The sequence below is a fragment of the Erpetoichthys calabaricus genome, chromosome 12 (assembly GCF_900747795.2).
Source record: "Erpetoichthys calabaricus chromosome 12, fErpCal1.3, whole genome shotgun sequence".
Taxonomy (NCBI): domain Eukaryota; kingdom Metazoa; phylum Chordata; class Cladistia; order Polypteriformes; family Polypteridae; genus Erpetoichthys; species Erpetoichthys calabaricus.
The window spans coordinates 4,994,911-5,012,300 of record NC_041405.2 but is presented as its reverse complement, the minus strand read 5'-3'; the positions used below and the strand labels follow the sequence as shown (position 1 = coordinate 5,012,300).

The 17,390-nt window shown below is 48.8% G+C and overlaps 2 protein-coding genes across 5 annotated transcripts in view; one reads left to right on the top strand and one right to left on the bottom strand.

The window, feature by feature from the left end:
- LOC114661760 (TBC1 domain family member 10A-like) overlaps positions 1-6,224 on the top strand; it is a 67,038-nt gene extending 60,814 nt beyond the window's left edge. For both annotated transcript variants that reach the window (XM_028814949.2, XM_028814950.2), the window contains exons 9-10: positions 701-855; positions 1,943-6,224. In XM_028814949.2, coding sequence (XP_028670782.1) covers positions 701-855; positions 1,943-2,902 — 1,115 coding nt within the window. In that variant the 3' untranslated portion in view covers positions 2,903-6,224. The remainder of the gene's footprint in view (positions 1-700; positions 856-1,942) is intronic.
- Positions 1-13,671, bottom strand: part of LOC114661759 (nicotinate-nucleotide pyrophosphorylase [carboxylating]-like) — a 188,100-nt gene extending 174,429 nt beyond the window's left edge. Inside the window, exons 1-4 of one of the 3 annotated variants that reach the window (XM_051934715.1) lie at positions 13,408-13,671; positions 10,689-11,270; positions 10,478-10,609; positions 10,060-10,405 (exon numbers count right to left, since the gene is read on the bottom strand). In XM_051934715.1, the coding sequence (XP_051790675.1) occupies positions 10,100-10,405; positions 10,478-10,609; positions 10,689-11,255 (1,005 nt within the window). In that variant the 5' untranslated portion in view covers positions 11,256-11,270; positions 13,408-13,671 and the 3' untranslated portion in view covers positions 10,060-10,099. Of the gene's footprint in view, positions 1-9,698; positions 10,406-10,477; positions 10,610-10,688; positions 11,271-13,218; positions 13,305-13,407 lie in introns of those variants that run through there. The other 2 variants (XM_051934716.1, XM_028814948.2) reach the window with 2 other exon arrangements.
- Between the last annotated feature and the right edge of the window lie 3,719 nt (positions 13,672-17,390).

Here is a 17,390-nt window from a genome sequence, read left to right as displayed (position 1 = left end):
AGAGAGAGCAACACTACCCTGAAAAGGATTAGGCCGAAAAATAAAAGCGAATTGATTTTGCTCATTTCGGATTAACCTTTAGTCTGTTTGTGTTTCCACAGAGACCTGCTTGAAAGCAAGTCAGCAGAACACAGGAGAGTGCATTTATTTATCAGCTTTCAGAGGTCAGGGATAAAACTTTGCTCCTAAGTTGTCAGGGTGTCGGACTGGTGAAACATAAGTGCAGACGCTGCTCCAATCCTCCTGTCGATCTCTTGGCCCGTTCTTCCCTCATTCGTGAATAAGACCCCCAAGATACGTAAAGTCCTCTACTTGAGGTAGTACCTCCTCGCCCACCTTTTCCCGGCTGAGAACCGTGACCTCGGACTTGGAGGTGCTGATCCTCATTCCAACCACTTCATGTTCGGCTGCAAGCCGCCCCAGTGCACACCTGAGGTCACCATACAGTGAAGAAGCCTGAAATATTTAGGAAATTTGAAACGGCGCTGAAAAGTGATGAGGAAGTTCTGTAATCTGTCATCGCCTGCAGTTTCTAGTTGTCTAATTTGTCATCTCTAAAGCAACGAGATTCCTGTGATTACGGTTAAGTGTGACGTGCCCACAGACTCAAAGTCATGTAGCATGACATTGGCCTTACTTGCTTGGTGCAATGGGGAAGTGTCGTTTCAATCAAAACAATTTTTTTTTACCCACCTCACAGGAGTGAAGATCATATTTCGGGTGGGCCTCGTCCTCCTGCGCCAGGTATTGGGCTCGGTGGACAAGCTCCGTGACTGCCAAGGGATGTATGAGACCATGGAGAAGCTGCGCAACATTCCCCCGGAGTACATGCGAGAGGAGCTGCTGGTGCACGAGGTGAGCCTAGAGGGCGCCACACACACAAGCCTGTATCCCGTAGTGCACTGTCGTCAAGGGTCAGGATTTTGAGTCCATATCCCACAATGCATGGGGTGACGCTAATCCCAGGGCATAAAGTGAGGCTAATGGGAAGACGGCACTGTTGAGTTCAGGTTGTACAGTGAACTTGTAATGCCAGGCTGTTTAAAAGTAACTGAGCTCAGCTACTGTGTGTAGACAACCCATAAGACACCTGTGCTAAGGACAGGATTCAACAGCACAGGTCTGTGACGCAGGTGTATTAGCATATCATAGGTCAACGTAAGTTCAGGCGGGGAGGGTCATGTTTCACAAATATGAGGCGGCAGCAAAAGCATATGATAAGGGGGAGCGTATTTTATTAAGGTACCACATGAAAGGTCAATGATCAAACTAAAAGAAACGGGAGTTCAAGGTGTGGTGTGGCTCAAACACACAATGGGAGGTCTTAAACTTGAAAGCACACCTCGTGAGAAGGACCAAGGAGTCATAATGGACTCATCAAGGAAGACAACGTACTGAAGCAGTCAAGAAGGCTGATTGGCCGTCCGGTTGTATATCACGGTGTGTGGAGTCCAAGCCAAAGGGAGGTTTGTGCTTAAGACTCGTAACACACTAGGTGGGCCTCAGCTGGAGTACTGTGTACAGTTATGGCCTCCATATTACAAAAAAAGACATAGCAGTGGTGGAGAAAGTCCAGTGATGAGCAATTAGACTGATCAGATGACTGCAGGGGATGAGTTAAGGGGAGACCTTGAATGAGTCGAATGTTTTCACTTGCAGCCAATGGACATTAAGAAGTGATTTGATTGACGTCTTTCAAATTATACAGGGAAGCTCGTTGGGCTAAATGGCCTGTTCTGGTAAGAGTTGTTCTAATGGTGCTGCACCCTTATACCCGTATCCCCCAATTTACACGAGTCCCTCGGCTCTTTGAAATTTGTCCCTTGGGGTGGTTGTATCCGACAATGCTCCCATGATCCTTTTCCTGTCCTGGGTATTTATTTAAACTGGACTTGCAGCTTGTATGCTTTTCAACTCATCGCCTTCTCCTCTCTTCTCCTAGGTCATCTCCCTGACGGTGACGGAGGCCGTGGTTGAGCGGGAGAGGGTGGTCCAGGAGAAAAAGTGGCTAGTGTCTCGGGGCGAATTCCAGCTCAAACGTTCACGACGTCTGCACGGAGCACACGCCATCTATGAAGAGCGGCAAAGGACAGGGAGTTTTGGGGGCTACCCACTGCGGACCAGTTCCAGCGTGCTCAGTCTACCGGGGCTCCGGCGCTCTAAAGAGGATCACTGGAAGCAGAAGAGCGAGCCCTATGGCAGCCTCCGGGGCATCGGTAGCACCGTGTCTCCCTCACACTCTGTGAGTAACCTGACTGTCATCCCCTCGGCGTTCTCTTCTTCCCCACCAAAGGTCTCCCAAAATCCCACCCCAAGCCCCCAGGTTGTTTCAGAAGGGCTGCGGCCTTCGCTTCCCTCGCCTATGGCTAACAATGCGCCGCTGGTCGGCTCTCTGCCAGCCGATGGGGTGCAGAATACCACCAAGAAGTCCAAGGAGGAGCGCAAGAAGGAAAAGGAGAAGGAGAAGCAGAGAGGGAAGGAGGAGAAGGAGCGGGAAAAACTGGACAAGGAGCGGGAAAAACTGGACAAGGAGCGGGAAAAACTGGAGAAGGAGCGGGAAAAACTGGAGAAGGAGCGGGAGAAGATGGAGAAGGAGAGGGAGAAAAAGCTAGCCAAGGAGAGAGCCAAAGAGGAGGCCAAAGAGAAGAAGAAGCAGCAACAGGAACGTCGACCTTCAGCTAAGAAGAAAGACAAAGAGAAGGACAAGGAGAAGGAAAAAATGGAGAATGGAGCCTCGTCCTCCTCGGCACCCAGCTCCAGCACTTTGCCTACAGGAGCAGTTAGCAAAGAAGACCCTGAGAAGGGCGTTCGTGACACTCCTACCGGGGTACACCCCTCTGCACCTGAGAAGGCAGAACGAGCACAGGCTGCTTCAAGCACCGTGAAGGAGGCCTACCTTTGATCAGGATAAGCAGGGAAGAGAGTGAGACGGGGTGGGCAATGGGTGGTGCTGGTTCCTAACGACCCACTCCAGACACTGCTTGGCTTGGAGGGCGGTGTCGCCTTGGACGTCTTATCCTTCCCCTTCCGGCTGCACAGCAAAAAACGTATTCCACCTCTCTGGGTTCACATCTCCACATGGCTACTTGGCTCTGGAGAGTGTGGCGTTATAGGAAGATGGGGTGGCACTTGTGCTGGGTGTAAGTCTCCCAGACAGCTGCTACGGGAATTGCAGCCTTCCCGCCAATAATGTTTTGGAATTAGGCCTACAGCTCACTCGGAACACGAAACGCCAAGATCCAGAGGGATCCCCTTTGGACAACAGTGATCACAAGCTTCCCGAGCAATTCTCCATTTCGGATACGATTTCTATCCTCCTCTTATTGTGCCGTAGAAAGCCTGAAGTTTGTTGCCTGTTGTCTCCCACTCCACGAGGGATTTCGCTGCTTCCTACTTTTCCCCCATCACTACTGACCTGAAAACCTTACGTTTCAATCAGAATCTCCTTCCAGCCGGCGTAAGACGCGTCAACCTGGGCAGCTCCAGTTCTTGCGCGACCGTTTGCAAGTGTGATCCCTGGAACCGATCCCATTGGAATAAGGGACTCCGGAGAATCTCTTAATTGGATTCTTAAACATCTCAACAAGTGTGATTCCTTAAGGGAACTAAACGACTGCAAGAAACGATTCCCAATGTTCTTTAGACCTACCGTAGGGAGTCTAATCAGATTCTGATCATTCCCAATAGATTTGTGTAATGCCGAGAGCAATTCCTTGTGCATCTTATCTGGGATTTTTCCATGCCGAATGTTGCCACTGGATCGAGTGACATGGGGGAAGCAATCCCGACTTGGTTTTGAACTTGCACCTCCACCCCGAGTTCATTTACAATGCGGCGTCCAATCCCAGGAATCTCGATTTGCCAAGGAATTGTGTGACATTCCGAACCGGTTGCTTGCCTAATTCCAGACGTTGTCATCCTCTTCTTCCTCCTTATTATCCTTGGAACCTATTGAATCATCTTTCTCACCCACATGGGGATTTGTGGACCTGCCCTGTCACAAAACGTGCTGAAATAGGAGGTCCGGATCATGGCCCCTCTGCCCACTTCTTGTGGATGCCCTTGGTCTTCCCCACCCCAGCATTCTCACTCTCTCTCCCCGATGACGGCTCTCCTTCTGCCACGTGACTAGGACAGACTAGCTGTACGGAGACGCGCGTTCCAATATCGGACAAATGGGCGGCAGCCACAGCACATTTTTGACTTACGAGAAAACTTTCCAAAATCTTTTGGGGGGGCAAAATAAAAATAATGTGAACTACTGGTGTGAACTAAGCACGAAAACCACAAAAACTGGATCAGAGATGTAAAAACGCTGGGACTGAACTGGATTTGGAGAGCAGTGCTTTCTTGAGCTTAGAAGGGGTTGGGGTGGGCGTGAGACCGACCACTACCACTAGAGGGGGTTGAGGGTACTGGCTGGCTTAAACTGAACTAGGGGTTATGAGAGAGTGCCGCTGAATTTGGGGAGGTGGTGGTCCTGCTGAAACTGGATTTGCCAATCTTAACCGCACCCCGCCTCCAAAATCCGATAGGGTATTTTAATGACAAGGCACCTCATGCCCCTTAACCGCAAGGGTCCCAAATTCCAGGCACCAAAAACAGGGTCTTCCTGTTTTTGACAAAAACCCAGAATTGTGGGGGTTTGGGGGGGGGGGGGGGTTGAGGTTGTTGTTCAGTATTTAAAAAGCAGAGCTGCGAGATTTGTTTGTTTTATTGTTTAAAAGCTAATTTAATATTTTGGGGTATGTGGGGGGGAGGGGGTTAGCGGTCCACCCTTTCAGTCAGTCATACCACTGACCGGTCTGGCATATTGCAAAATTCTAACTCTGCTCGAAAATGGGAAGAATTTTCAAAGGGGGGGGGGGGGGTCAACCCGTCCCGTCCCATTATTTGTGTTTACAGAGTTACACACTTGAAAGTTGTGTCTTTTGGAAACTTTTTTTTTTTTTTTACTTGCACTCCTAAGCGATGGGTTCTCGCCAAGTTGTAATAGTTACCAGCGGACCCTAACTAGTTAGGCGAGGGGAAGGGGGGGGGGGATTGTATAGAAGGGGTGCGTGAATTCCATCACATCCCCGACCTCGAGCAGGGCCAAATATCGAGAGAGACAGTCGGCCTTGCAAAGTGGTGTGGAATAAAGAAGAGCTGCATGCCCCCTAGTGGTGGCCTGTGTGAAGCTCGTGCCCACCATGCATGCTTTCTGTTCTCTTGACAGGACTTGTAATCCCCGGGGTTCAATGCCAAAAACATTTCTCAGGTATCCTATCCTCCCTTTTAAACATATCTCCTTGACGGATGCAAATGGAAAAAAAAAACAAAAAACAAAACACTCCCCCCCCCAATAACCTAAAAATGGGATCCTGAGGACTATGAATGCTGCGTCATTTATCCTGTTTGGTGCACCCCCTGCAGGCAGGAGACAGTAGGGTATCTTTTTTTTTTTTTTTTTTTTTTTTTACAAGGGGGGGCTCTTGCAAGGGACCGCACCCTCTGTCCAAATGTATAAAGTGTGTAATTAATATTAACTAAAAGTGCACTGCGTTTATGGAGGAAGGAGGGGCTGCTACATATGCAAATTAGATCATGAATATTAACTAGCCCTCTGGTTCAGTGAAAGGGGGGTGGTGCTTCATGGGTATATGCAAACTTGATGGTTCTAAACAGAGCACTCCGGTGTGTGTGGAGGGGGGGGTACATGTCAGAGAATGCAGAGCCCCCCCCCCCTCCCCAGCCTTCTAATTGATAACTGCACAGTTTACACAGGACATCTCGCCCACCCGCACACCCACCCTCCCTAAGGTGCAGGCGAGGGCTCAGAACAAGGGGGGGCTTTTACTTACTTAATTATTTGTGCGTTGAAATGATGGATCAGTGTGACCGCCAAAAATAAAAGAAGTGTATTAGAGCGCCACCATCTGTTAATAATATGTCATGACAACAAAAAAAACTAATATATACATATTATATATAAATATATATAAATATGAAGCCTTCTGTATATTACTATTAATTATGTCCGCCTTTTTTTTTTTTTTTCTTCTTAACACCCGCCCATCCTTCCTGTTAGCATTGCAAGGGGTAAATTTAGGGGTACCCCCTGCAAAGAGACCCCCTTCAGTTTACAAAAATGCATTCCATGTGTTAAAGCAAAGAGACTTTTGGTTTTGTTGTTTTATTAATAATTATGACCAGAAGAAATATATTAACAGTGTTGATTCTTATTTGTGTGTTGTGAGTTTTGTGGTCAGTCACTCGGTCCAAATCCAACCTGATTAGCTGTTGGGGTTCACTTCAGAGGGGGGCTCCAAGGTCCAAGCTGGTCAAGTCTAATCGAGGTCCGGTGGGCTCAAACCGAGTGAGGTTAGCCAGATCAAAGCCACAGCTGGCATCTCCACATCCAGTATCTCATTGTGGTCAAAGAGAGAGGACCTGTTGAGAAGGTCGGCTCCAACTTATCTGTGCCCATGGTGGTCTGCTCCACTCCCCTTGACTAAAATTAAATTTAGGACATCCGTGACTGGTCAGGTCAATCCTAAACCAACACTACTGCTAACTTGGAGGTGTCTGTGGGGTCCACCCTCTACCCCCTTCCTGTTTAGAGTGTCACATTGGTGGCCCTTCTAAGACCACTCTCCACCTCTTTATTGTTTATAGTGTCATGGTGGTGGCCCACCTAAGACCATCCTCCACCCCCTTACTGTTTAGAGTGGCTCTTGTAAGAGTTGAGGTTTGCTTTTCTGGTCAGTCCTGCTGGTCACACTGGCCCAGCTCTTTGTGTCCCCTAATATCCCCATTAATGTTTGGACAGAGCATTGTGACCAGCCTGTGTCAGAGGTCCAGTGGTGCTCATGACTGGTCTAACTAAGTGAGGCCACCAGTAAATGGGACTGGTCAGCTCAAAGCCAACCCTAGTTTCTCCACATCCAGTATCTCATTGTGGTCAAAGAGAGAGAAGTCCTGTTGAGAAGATGGCAAGTCTGACCTACTCCTGCCCATGGTGGTCTGGTCTACTTCCTTTCCTGTATGACTGGTTGCCCTCAGTTTAACTGTAATGTCTCAATCCTAAGCCAACACTACTGCCCAGTTGGAGATGTCTGTGGGGTCCACCATCTACCCCCCTTACTGCACACTGGTCAAATTAAACCAAATGTTTTGTGTTGGTTGACCCTTGTTAAGAGTGCTGCTGTCACACTGGGTCCAGTTCATTAACGAAAAGACAGCTAAGGAGTCCTGTCATCTCCATTAACCTTTGGACAGAGCAGTCTGAGAGGTCCAGTGGTGGCATCATGCCTTGGACATTGGGGTCAGGTAAGTTGTGGACTTGTCAAAATTTGTGAGGCCACTAGCAGATGGGACTGGTCAGCTCAAAGCCAACCCTGCCATCTCCACATCCAGTATCTCATTGTGGTCAAAGAGAGAGGACAAGTTTAACACCCCTGCCCATGGTGGTCTGGTCCAACTGAGGGAAACCAATGTCTGGTATGGTCAGGTCAGCTGGGTGATGTCCTAAACCAACACTACTACCCAGTTAGAGATGTCTGGGGGGTCCTCCCTCTGCCTCTTTACTGTTTAGAGTGTCACATTGGTGATGGCCCTCCTACGACCACCCTCTACCTCGAGTGTCACACTGGTGGTGGCCCTTGTGACAGGTAAAACTTGCTTTTCTGTTCTCACGCTGTGTCCAGTTCAGACCCTGAGGCCACTGGAGAGGTTTGCCTGTTTATGTCCCTACACCCCCATCACCCACTGCCTAGAGCTTTGGTCTGCCGGACCTTCTTGCGGGAGGTCACACCTGCTTTTCTGGTCCATCCTGCTGGCCGGCCGGAGAGGCCTCTCTGCTTGTATCTGCTACCTTCTAGTGTTCAATGACGGCACGCGTCGTGGTCCTTGTTGAGCAAGATGAAGGCCACCCTTGCAGTCCGGCGGCTGGAGAGGCCTGGTCTGCTTAGCCTCTTTAGAGAGGGGTGACCTGCCGGTGTCGGAGATCAAATCAGATCTGCCCCGGGGTCCAGTGTGCTCATTGCCTGGACATTGGGGGTCAGGTAAGCAGTCGTTTGGTCCAACTGAGGCCAACAGCAAGAGGAACTGACCAGCCCTGCTGCTCACTCAGAGTGCAATTCAGATTTCAATGGCAGCAAGAGTGGCCTGTCCGCTTGTACCCCCAAATCTTCCTCGGCCATTGGGTAGAGCAGTGCCCGTCCTTTGGGGGCGAGAAGGCAAATCTTCGTTCCTCCCTCATGAAGAAAACCCTGCGCTACTTAAACTCCAACACACTGGGAATGGAGTCTGATTGACTGCAGCCAATGCAAACCAAACTTTCACGCTGGCGGGCCAGGTGCCTCCCTACTGAGGGACGTGGACGTGTGCCTTCTCCAAGGCCGCAAAACGATTCCATGGACCCTCCAGAATTCTGCTCCAGTGTCCCACTGCCATAACAATCCATGATGGTCCTCCTAGAGCTACAGTTTGGCCAGCAGCTGGACCCTCCTTAACAGGACCCTGGCACAGATCTTCCCAGGAGGGGATGGGGGGTGTCTGAGGAGTGTGACCCCCCCCCCCCCCAAAAGTTGCCATGGACCACAGACGGTGGCTTTAGAGGCCAGTCAGTTGGCTGTGTCCTCCATTGAGATCATCAGCCTTAATGTTTGTGGTCAGTCTTGGTGCTCACGCCATGTCCAGCAGCCACAGGGGGCCCATCTTGTTTATTTCCTGCAATCTCTACTAACCTTCAGCCACAGTGTAGACCACCTCAATGGGAGAAGTCAAAGAAGGGCCAGTGGGGTCAGCTACACTAAGTACGGGTTGGGCCAAACTAAGTGAGACCACCAAAAAAAAAAAAAAGCCAAAACCAGTAGACCCTCCTTTGGTATCTCATCGAGGTCTGAGTGAAGACAAGTTTGAAAGGGCAGGTGTGACCCATCACTGCCTAGGGTGGTCTGGCCCACTTCCTTTCATTTATGTCTGGTGTGGACGGGTCAATCCTAAACTGGCACTGCTGCCCATCTGGTCTGGTCCATCCTCTATACAGGTCAGGCATGCATGGAGTCAGCGTGTTGCCACACCCACCACATGACAAAACAGTTGGCAACCCCCCAGTCAGACAAGCGGTCCAGTCCCACCCATCTATCTCCCCTTAGCCTCAACAATGAGGGTCCTGCGAGCCGGATCACCCTCGGGTAATGGCTGCATGTGGTCATGGAGTTGTAACTGACGCTCCCTCACAGTGCAGGTCATGTGACTCATTTGCCACAAAGTCGCGCCAACGGTGCCAAAGGACCCTCTGGAGAGACCCAGGAGTCCAGTCTTCATCTCAGGTCACTGGATAGCATCCATGTCTCACAATGACTCTAAAGACTTGGACCTTCATCCTTATGCTGAGATATTGGGGGGGGGGGGGTACACACCCCACATGGCCCCCCCATGCTCTCCCAATCCGTCTACTGACTTCATAGGAGACATGAATGTCACTGCTGAGGTCAGTAAACCCCTCGACGAGGTCAACACTCTCCACTGCTGATGTGCCCAAGAGGTCATTAAAGGCCTGGATCTCGGGACCCTCGCAAGCCCAGACCCTCAGACCCCTCACTCAGTCTCTCGAGAGCCCCCATCCTGTATTACTGGTTAGCTTAAACTGAAATGTTAGGTGGGTCAGGTGAGCTTGCCTTGAGAGTGGATGCTCCTCAGATTAGAGTGAGGACACGGGGGGGCTCTGGTCAACCCAATGAGCGGTGGCTGCTCACCCATCTGGCCGTACCCCTCCATCTCTCGTTCTCCGGTCGGTACTCGTGTAGCTAGAGATGCCCTAGCAGTCTGGTCACCTCACAGATAAAGTCCACCTGCCCTACGACATCCCCCCAGTATCTCCAAGATGAGAACTTTCAATCAACCATTGTAACAATGTAAGGCCAAAGGTGAAGAGACCACCATGATGGATGGGCTTCACCATTTGGGCACAGGGAGCCAGCCACTGAAAAGCTACACCTTTTTATTACCACACAAGATTCAGGTTTGGTCACTTTGGGGTGTGGGGTGTGCTGTGCATTCAGGGGCTCTGACCCCCCCCCCCCCCACACACCCCCCCAGTGCAAAGTTGAGCTCAGAATGCAAAGTCTCTCCGGGCAGTCGGGGGGCCAGAAGGCACAGTGGTGATGCCGTGATCGTCCACGGTGCCACAAGGGATCCCATTTTCCCGACGGGCAGTGCCACTGTGGCTCCTCTGGGGGCACTGGATCTTCAGGGAGAAGTCGACCACCGGGCAGCCCTGGGTGATGCAGCCTAGGGAGATGATGTCCACCGAGGGGGAGAAGAAGGCCGAGAGCGTCTCAGGTGTGATCCCTCCGCTCGCCTCGATCAGTACGGTGGGGAAGTCCTGCTTGAGGGTCCGGGCCACCGTGTGCAGTGTCTGAGACACAAATAATAGGAGGGTGAGTGGCCAGCCGGGTGGGCCTGTTCACTTCTCTAGCAGGTGGCTTACCTGTGGGGTGAAGTTGTCCAGCATGACGATGTCGGCACCAGCCCGTGCCGCCTCTCGCCCCTCGTCCTCCGAGCGACATTCCACTTCGATCTTGGATGAGAAGCCGCACACCCGGCGCACGTCCTGGACGGCCTAGAGAGACAGCAGATAAGACAAGAGTGGTGATGCCCAAAGGCACAGGGAGGGAAACAGGGGCACCAACCTCACCTACCTGCGCAATGCCACCACAGGCCCACACGTGGTTGTCCTTCAGCATCACCAGGCTGCTCAGGTCACACCGGTGTGTGGCCACCCCCCCGACTAACATGGCATATTTCTCCACCACACGGAAGCCAGGCGTCGTTTTGCGTGTGCCCGCCACGCTGCCTTTCCATGCCGCCTTCCTGGCCACACTTGCCAGCTGCCGCCCCCGGGTGGCGATCCCCGAGGCTCTGGCCAGGCAGTTGAGGGCCGACCGCTCACCCTGGAGGATGTTACAGGCCGGCCCGTGGACTACGGCCACCCTGGTCACCTGCTCGGGCCCCAGCTCGGCCCCCTCTGGGTACAACCAGTCCACCTGGCAGCCCAGCACTCCAAACACGGCGTTGAAGAAGGGCACCCCTGCCAGCACGCTGCCAGGCTCTTTACACAGAAGGGTGGCCGTCTGCGGCCCTGCCCCCACGCACATTCCAGCGGGGTCAAAGTTTGTGACATCTTCGGCCAGCCAGTCCTGGGCCAAGCGGGTCAAGGTGGTGGGGGGCAGGAGATGCGCCAGGTCCAGGCCGCTGGGGGTGGACATGTCCAGGGGTGGGCACTGAGGGAAAAAAAAAAGGGATGAAAGTTAATAAAAGACTGCCATTTCTAAACCAGTAATAAATCATCGACATGGTGGAAATCAAAGCAGACAACGTCAGCGGGTTGGGGGGGCAAGTCTATAACTAAACAGTACTAAAGCTGACCAATCTAAATAGATGGCGGACGATTGGGGGGGGGGCTCTGCATTGATTACAGCAGAACAAACAAACACTCCACATGACGCACTCTCATATAGCGCCTTGCAACACATTCCTCTGAACTGGCAGCTCACATTTTGGACTTTCTGTGCCACTCACCTTAACTGGACGAGCCCAAGGAACCCGGCTAGCTTTGCAGATCGTGATTATTCAATTGCTGACAAAGCTAAACTAAAGCAAGTAAGGCGTCCGAGTCTTAAAAAGAAAGAGAGTTGAATGGAAAAGAAAAGAAAGTGCGGCTTAGCAGCTAAGGGTTTGGAGTTCAAATCCCACTACTAACACCAAGTGGCCACGAGCCAGTCACTTCACCTGCCAGTGCTTCAATGGAAAACAAAAAGAAATGCAAGCAATGAAAGGGTGGCACAGCGGTAACGACGCTGCCACACAGTAAGGACGCCAGGGTTCACGTTCCAAATCTCTACTGCGTGGAGTTTACATGTTCTCCCCACGGCTGCATGAGTTTCCTGCTAAACAGTCCAAAAACATGCAGGTTAGGTGGACAGGCGTCCTGTCCAGGTGCTGATCCTGCCTCACGCCCTACGCTTGCTAGGAAAGGCTGCGGCTTCCCTGTGCCAACCCGCTCAGGATAAAGCAGGTTTACAAGACATGTGGGTGGATCTCTTAAATGTGGTAAGCTGTTTTCTATAAAAGCGTCAGACAAATAAGTGAACAGAAATGTCATTCATTATCAGTAGGAAGCGGCAGGTAATGAGCAATGGCGTGAAAACCTGCAGCTGGCCAGGATCGGAGTTCGACACCCGCCACCCCCCATGGCATCGCTCTGAAGAAACACTTTGGTGCCTTTATTTTTAGAGCTGTAGTTCACATAAAATGCAAGGGCATTGCTTAAATGGCACCCTATCCAGGGTTGGTGCCCACCATGTGCTGACTACAAACTGAATGGATAGATGAGAGAGAGACAGATAGGCGTGAAAGGCACTATATGATAGATAGAATTTGGTATAGTAGGCAGGATTAGATTAGATAGATAGATAAGATAGATATGAAAGGCACTATATGATAGATAGATAGAATTTGGTATAGTAGGCAGGATTAGATTAGATAGATAGATAAGATAGATATGAAAGGCACTATATGATAGATAGATAGAATTTGGTATAGTAGGCAGGATTAGATTAGATAGACAGATAGATAGATAGATAGATAGATAGATAGATAGATAGATATGAAAGGCACTATATGATAGATAGATAGATAGATAGATAGATAGATAGATAGATAGATAGATAGATAGATATGAAAGGCACTATAAGATAGATAGATAGATAGATAGATATTGTTTTAAGACTTTTGTGAATTCCCGGCTGTTTGTATTTTAACTGCTAATAAATTTTTCCAGAAATTTTGTATTTAAAGTAACTTCAAGTTTTAATTATAAATAACTAACATAACATTGCCAGGCTATTAAAAATGTGCCAACGGTTTGCTTTCCCCTGTCGTCGATCTTTAAATTTGCCGAACTAATATACCCGTTCCTTCAGATGGCTGAATTTCTTTCTTTCTTTCTTTCTTTCTTTCTTTCTTGCCAGCTAATTAACATTTGCTCGCACGTCGCGACTATCAAAGAAAGGGAGGATGGACGGAACTTTAGCCGACTTTACTTCTCCATCTCTCATTACACGGCGCCTTAGAAGCGAGTCGTCTTCTCGGAATAAGCACAAGCTGCCATCCTCTCAGATATTAAGGGGGTTTGAACACCTGATTTATATTTTTGTTCCCAACTCCCACCTGTGCAGGTTGTAACACGAAATCGCCTCTCCGGTCGAGAGCCAAGTGGCCGAGTTTCTGCTACGATACCCACCCACCAGCAGCAGCCGCCACCGGCTGTTAAGCGTGTCGAGGGGCGGGTGTAGTTTAGTTTTCCTGCCCTATCAAATCAGATTTTTTTTTAATTAGATAAAATGAAAGTAGCGTTACCTTATCGCACAACTGTCTTGTGTCGCGGGCGCGACTTCGTCCTCTCTGACGAAACTTTACCCGCTGGCACCAAAACTTTGGCTCGAATTCAAAACTCCTCAACGGCGTCTGCAGACCGCACGCGGCTGGCCGAATGAACGCCTGCTCCGGAAGATCGCTTGGACTCTTAAGGACATGGGGGGTGGGTGTCAGGACACTGAGGAATCCGGTGGGGGTGGTCGCTGAAAGTTAACGCTGGAGAGGAATGAGAATTAGAGACGCGGGGGCGCGAATGGTCGACTTCATTAAAAGAGAAGACCGATTCCTTGTCTCTGATTTGAAAAAGGGGCTCGGTTCCAACGCGGCGTGTCACATGGTGTCTAATGACACCTTATGGAGGCTTGAAAGGTGTGTCGCCAAAGCACGGTCGCTTTTGACTTTGAGCTTACGAGGAGTTCTTCATTATGTCATTCTGGTCGCTAATACATCAAAGTGTAAGGGTGAAAATGCTACATTTTGTTTAATTCTGCATTCTGTTCTTAAGTGGCCCGCAGGGTAGCACGGTGGAGGTCACCTCGACTGTTTTATTCATCCAGCGCATGTTTGTTGCCTTAGACACTGGAGGCAAGGATTGAATATTTTGAACAAAATCCACCTTAACAAAAGGATAAATGATTGTGCATCTGTGTGCTTATCATCTGGTTGCTGTCTGACTTTGTCATTCTAACAGATGGCACATCACAAACATGAACACTGCTTTTATGAATCTCATACCAAGTGGCATATAACAGAGATATATGCATTGCATGTGTCATTCCAACAGATGGCACATCACAAGCATGAACACTGCTTTTATGAATCTCATACCAAGTGGCATATAACAGAGATATATGTATTGCATGTGTCATTCCAACAGATGGCACATCACACACATGAACACTGCTTTTATGAATCTCATACCAAGTGGCATATAACAGAGATATATGCATTGCATGTGTCATTCCAACAGATGGCACATCACAAACATGAACACTGCTTTTATGAATCTCATACCAAGTGGCATATAACAGAGATATATGTATTGCATGTGTCATTCCAACAGATGGCACATCACACACATGAACACTGCTTTTATGAATCTCATACCAAGTGGCATATAACAGAGATATATGCATTGCATGTGTCATTCCAACAGATTGCACATCACAAGCATGAACACTGCTTTTATGAATGTCATACCAAGTGGCATATAACAGAGATCTATGCATTGCATGTGTCATTCCAACAGATTGCACATCACAAGCATGAACACTGCTTTTATGAATCTCATACCAAGTGGCATATAACAGAGATATATGCATTGCATGTGTCATTCCAACAGATTGCACATCACAAGCATGAACACTGCTTTTATGAATCTCATACCAAGTGGCATATAACAGAGATATATGCATTGCATGTGCCATTCCAACAGATTGCACATCACAAGCATGAACACTGCTTTTATGAATGTCATACCAAGTGGCATATAACAGAGACATATGCATTGCATGTGTCATTCCAACAGATGGCACATCACAAACATTTGTTGTAATACATTTTATTACTACAAATGCTTGTGATATGCCATCTGTTGGAATGACCAATGCAATGCATTTTATTAGTACAATCATTACAAAATACATTCCCATAGATGGTGCACTGCAAATGTTAATGCTGAGGTCAACGTTGATTACTCGGACAGGTAGCACAGCTAATTAAATAAATCCGCAAATAAATAAAAGTACTATGAAATGTGGCAATAAATAACAATAGCATGAAATGTGTACACATAATTAAATGTGTCATGAAATACACACACACACACGCACATATATATATATATATTTTTTTTTTTTTGTTTAAAATTATGTAATTATTTCTTTATTTCGGTGACGCCATATGCAGCATAAAATAAACCCAGAAAGGAAAACTGTCAGTGTCACTCGTCAAAGGTAAGAGGGCGGGCTCTAGTGAGTACTGTGTTTTGATTGGTGGCCACCCACTTGTAAGAAATGCTGAAGTGTCTCCAGTAAATGTGGCACCTGATGGCCAAACTGTATCTCCACTCTACTAGCGAGTCACCAATCAAAGCACAGAACTCGCTAGAGCCCGCCTTCTCAACTCTGACGAGTGGCGTCACTGAAATAAAAAATCATGACATTAATACACAAAGAAGTAAGCACCGAGACTTGGTGACACATTTACTTATTTATTGTCACATTTCACATCACTAACCTTAATCCTAATTACATGTTTATTTATTAAATAAAGTCATTTCTATCCAAACTATTCCTCCATAGAGATCAGGAGGCAAAGTGCAGTGTGCCGAGTCGCCGTGCCACTTGAAGTCACGCCAGTGATGATGATGATGATAATCAACACACACACAGCTGCATTAAGATATTTTCATGGTGGGGGGGCATAGATCCTTCTAGAACCCCCCCCCCATACACAATCCAGCCTGGCCATGGAAACACACAGAGCTTGACGACTGCCACCCTGCCAAGACCCCCCCAGCCTTGGCACCGATATGATCATGCCAACATAACGTTGTCAGTTCAGGGTCAGGGGGATTTGATTCGTGCCCCAGTAGAAGTGGGCACAAGTACAATAAACGGCCCTGCTCTCCATCACACAAGGCCCACAGATACGTTCACCTGGACACGGCTCTTCAGCAGATCTTTGCTGGTCCTGTGGTTCCTCGTAGGGCCGATTGTTTGACAAGAAGCCATTTCATCCCGGGAACGGTCCTTTGCATATGAAATTGGGCATTTTGGGGGTTTTTAGAAGTTCCCTGATATAAAGGCAAAACAGAAAATAGGCAACCCAGCACATGACAGAATGTCCAGGAACATCGCTTAGCGGAGTTCAGACCTGGACATCGTGTTCCATGACCAAAGTCCATCTCCAGTGCCCCCCCACTAAGTGGTTTGTTTGCTTTCTTCTCTGGAAGTCGTTTTGTTTTTTTGACCTTTCCACTTGTTTACTTCTTGCCAAGTGTTTTTTGATCCACCGTCTGACATCTTCCCTGTTTACACTTTTGGCTGCTTCTCTTGGCTGACTTCCTCCATTCAACCCCCCAGGCCTGTCTTTGGACTTTACCTTCGTCTGGTTGGTGCTTTTTGAAATGTTTGCCCACAGGCCACATTGATTTAACAGAGCAGTCTTTTGCTGCGCTCTCGTGATCCACTGGCTAGTCTTGGCCACTAAGTCGTCCATTACGGTCCCATAACGGGGTTCCATATTCATCCACCAGATACTTGACTGGGGAACTTGAGGAGATGCGTCTGATTTCAACGCCATCGATCCTCCATTGGCCTGCTTCCTTTAGAACCATTTTGCGCCGCCTCCGTGTGTAAAAGAAACCTTTACATTCGGCGGGCTGTATTGTAAGGTCTGAGTGACCACCAGATTCTTTCAGTTGTCACACAAGCAGCCATCAAGTCCAAAGGTGAGTGGTACTTCGTGAGGTTGAGGGTTGGTTATGTGCGCTGATGTCTCTTTCTCTTTGCTGACAGAAATAAAGAATAAAAATAAGAACGCACTTACCTTTTAAAATGGCTGCAACAACACCACACGCAACTTCTGTGATGTCACTTCCAGTTCCTGCACAGCAATGTCAGTTCCGGCACGGCCATAATGATGTCACTGCTTGACATTATTGATGACATCACTCTTTTCCATGGCTACCATGATGATCTCTGATGACGTCACTTCTGGTGCTACCATGATGATGTCACTTCTGGCCATCTCTGATGACATCACTTCCATTGTCACCATTATGACATTATTTCAGGCCTTCTCTGATGACATCACTCTTTCGGGGGGCTACCATGATGACGTCACTTCCCAGCCATCTCTGATGACATCACTTCCGGTGCTACCATGATGACGTCACTTCCGGCCATCTCCGACGACATTGCTTCCGGTGCTACCATGATGACGTCACTTCCGGCCATCTC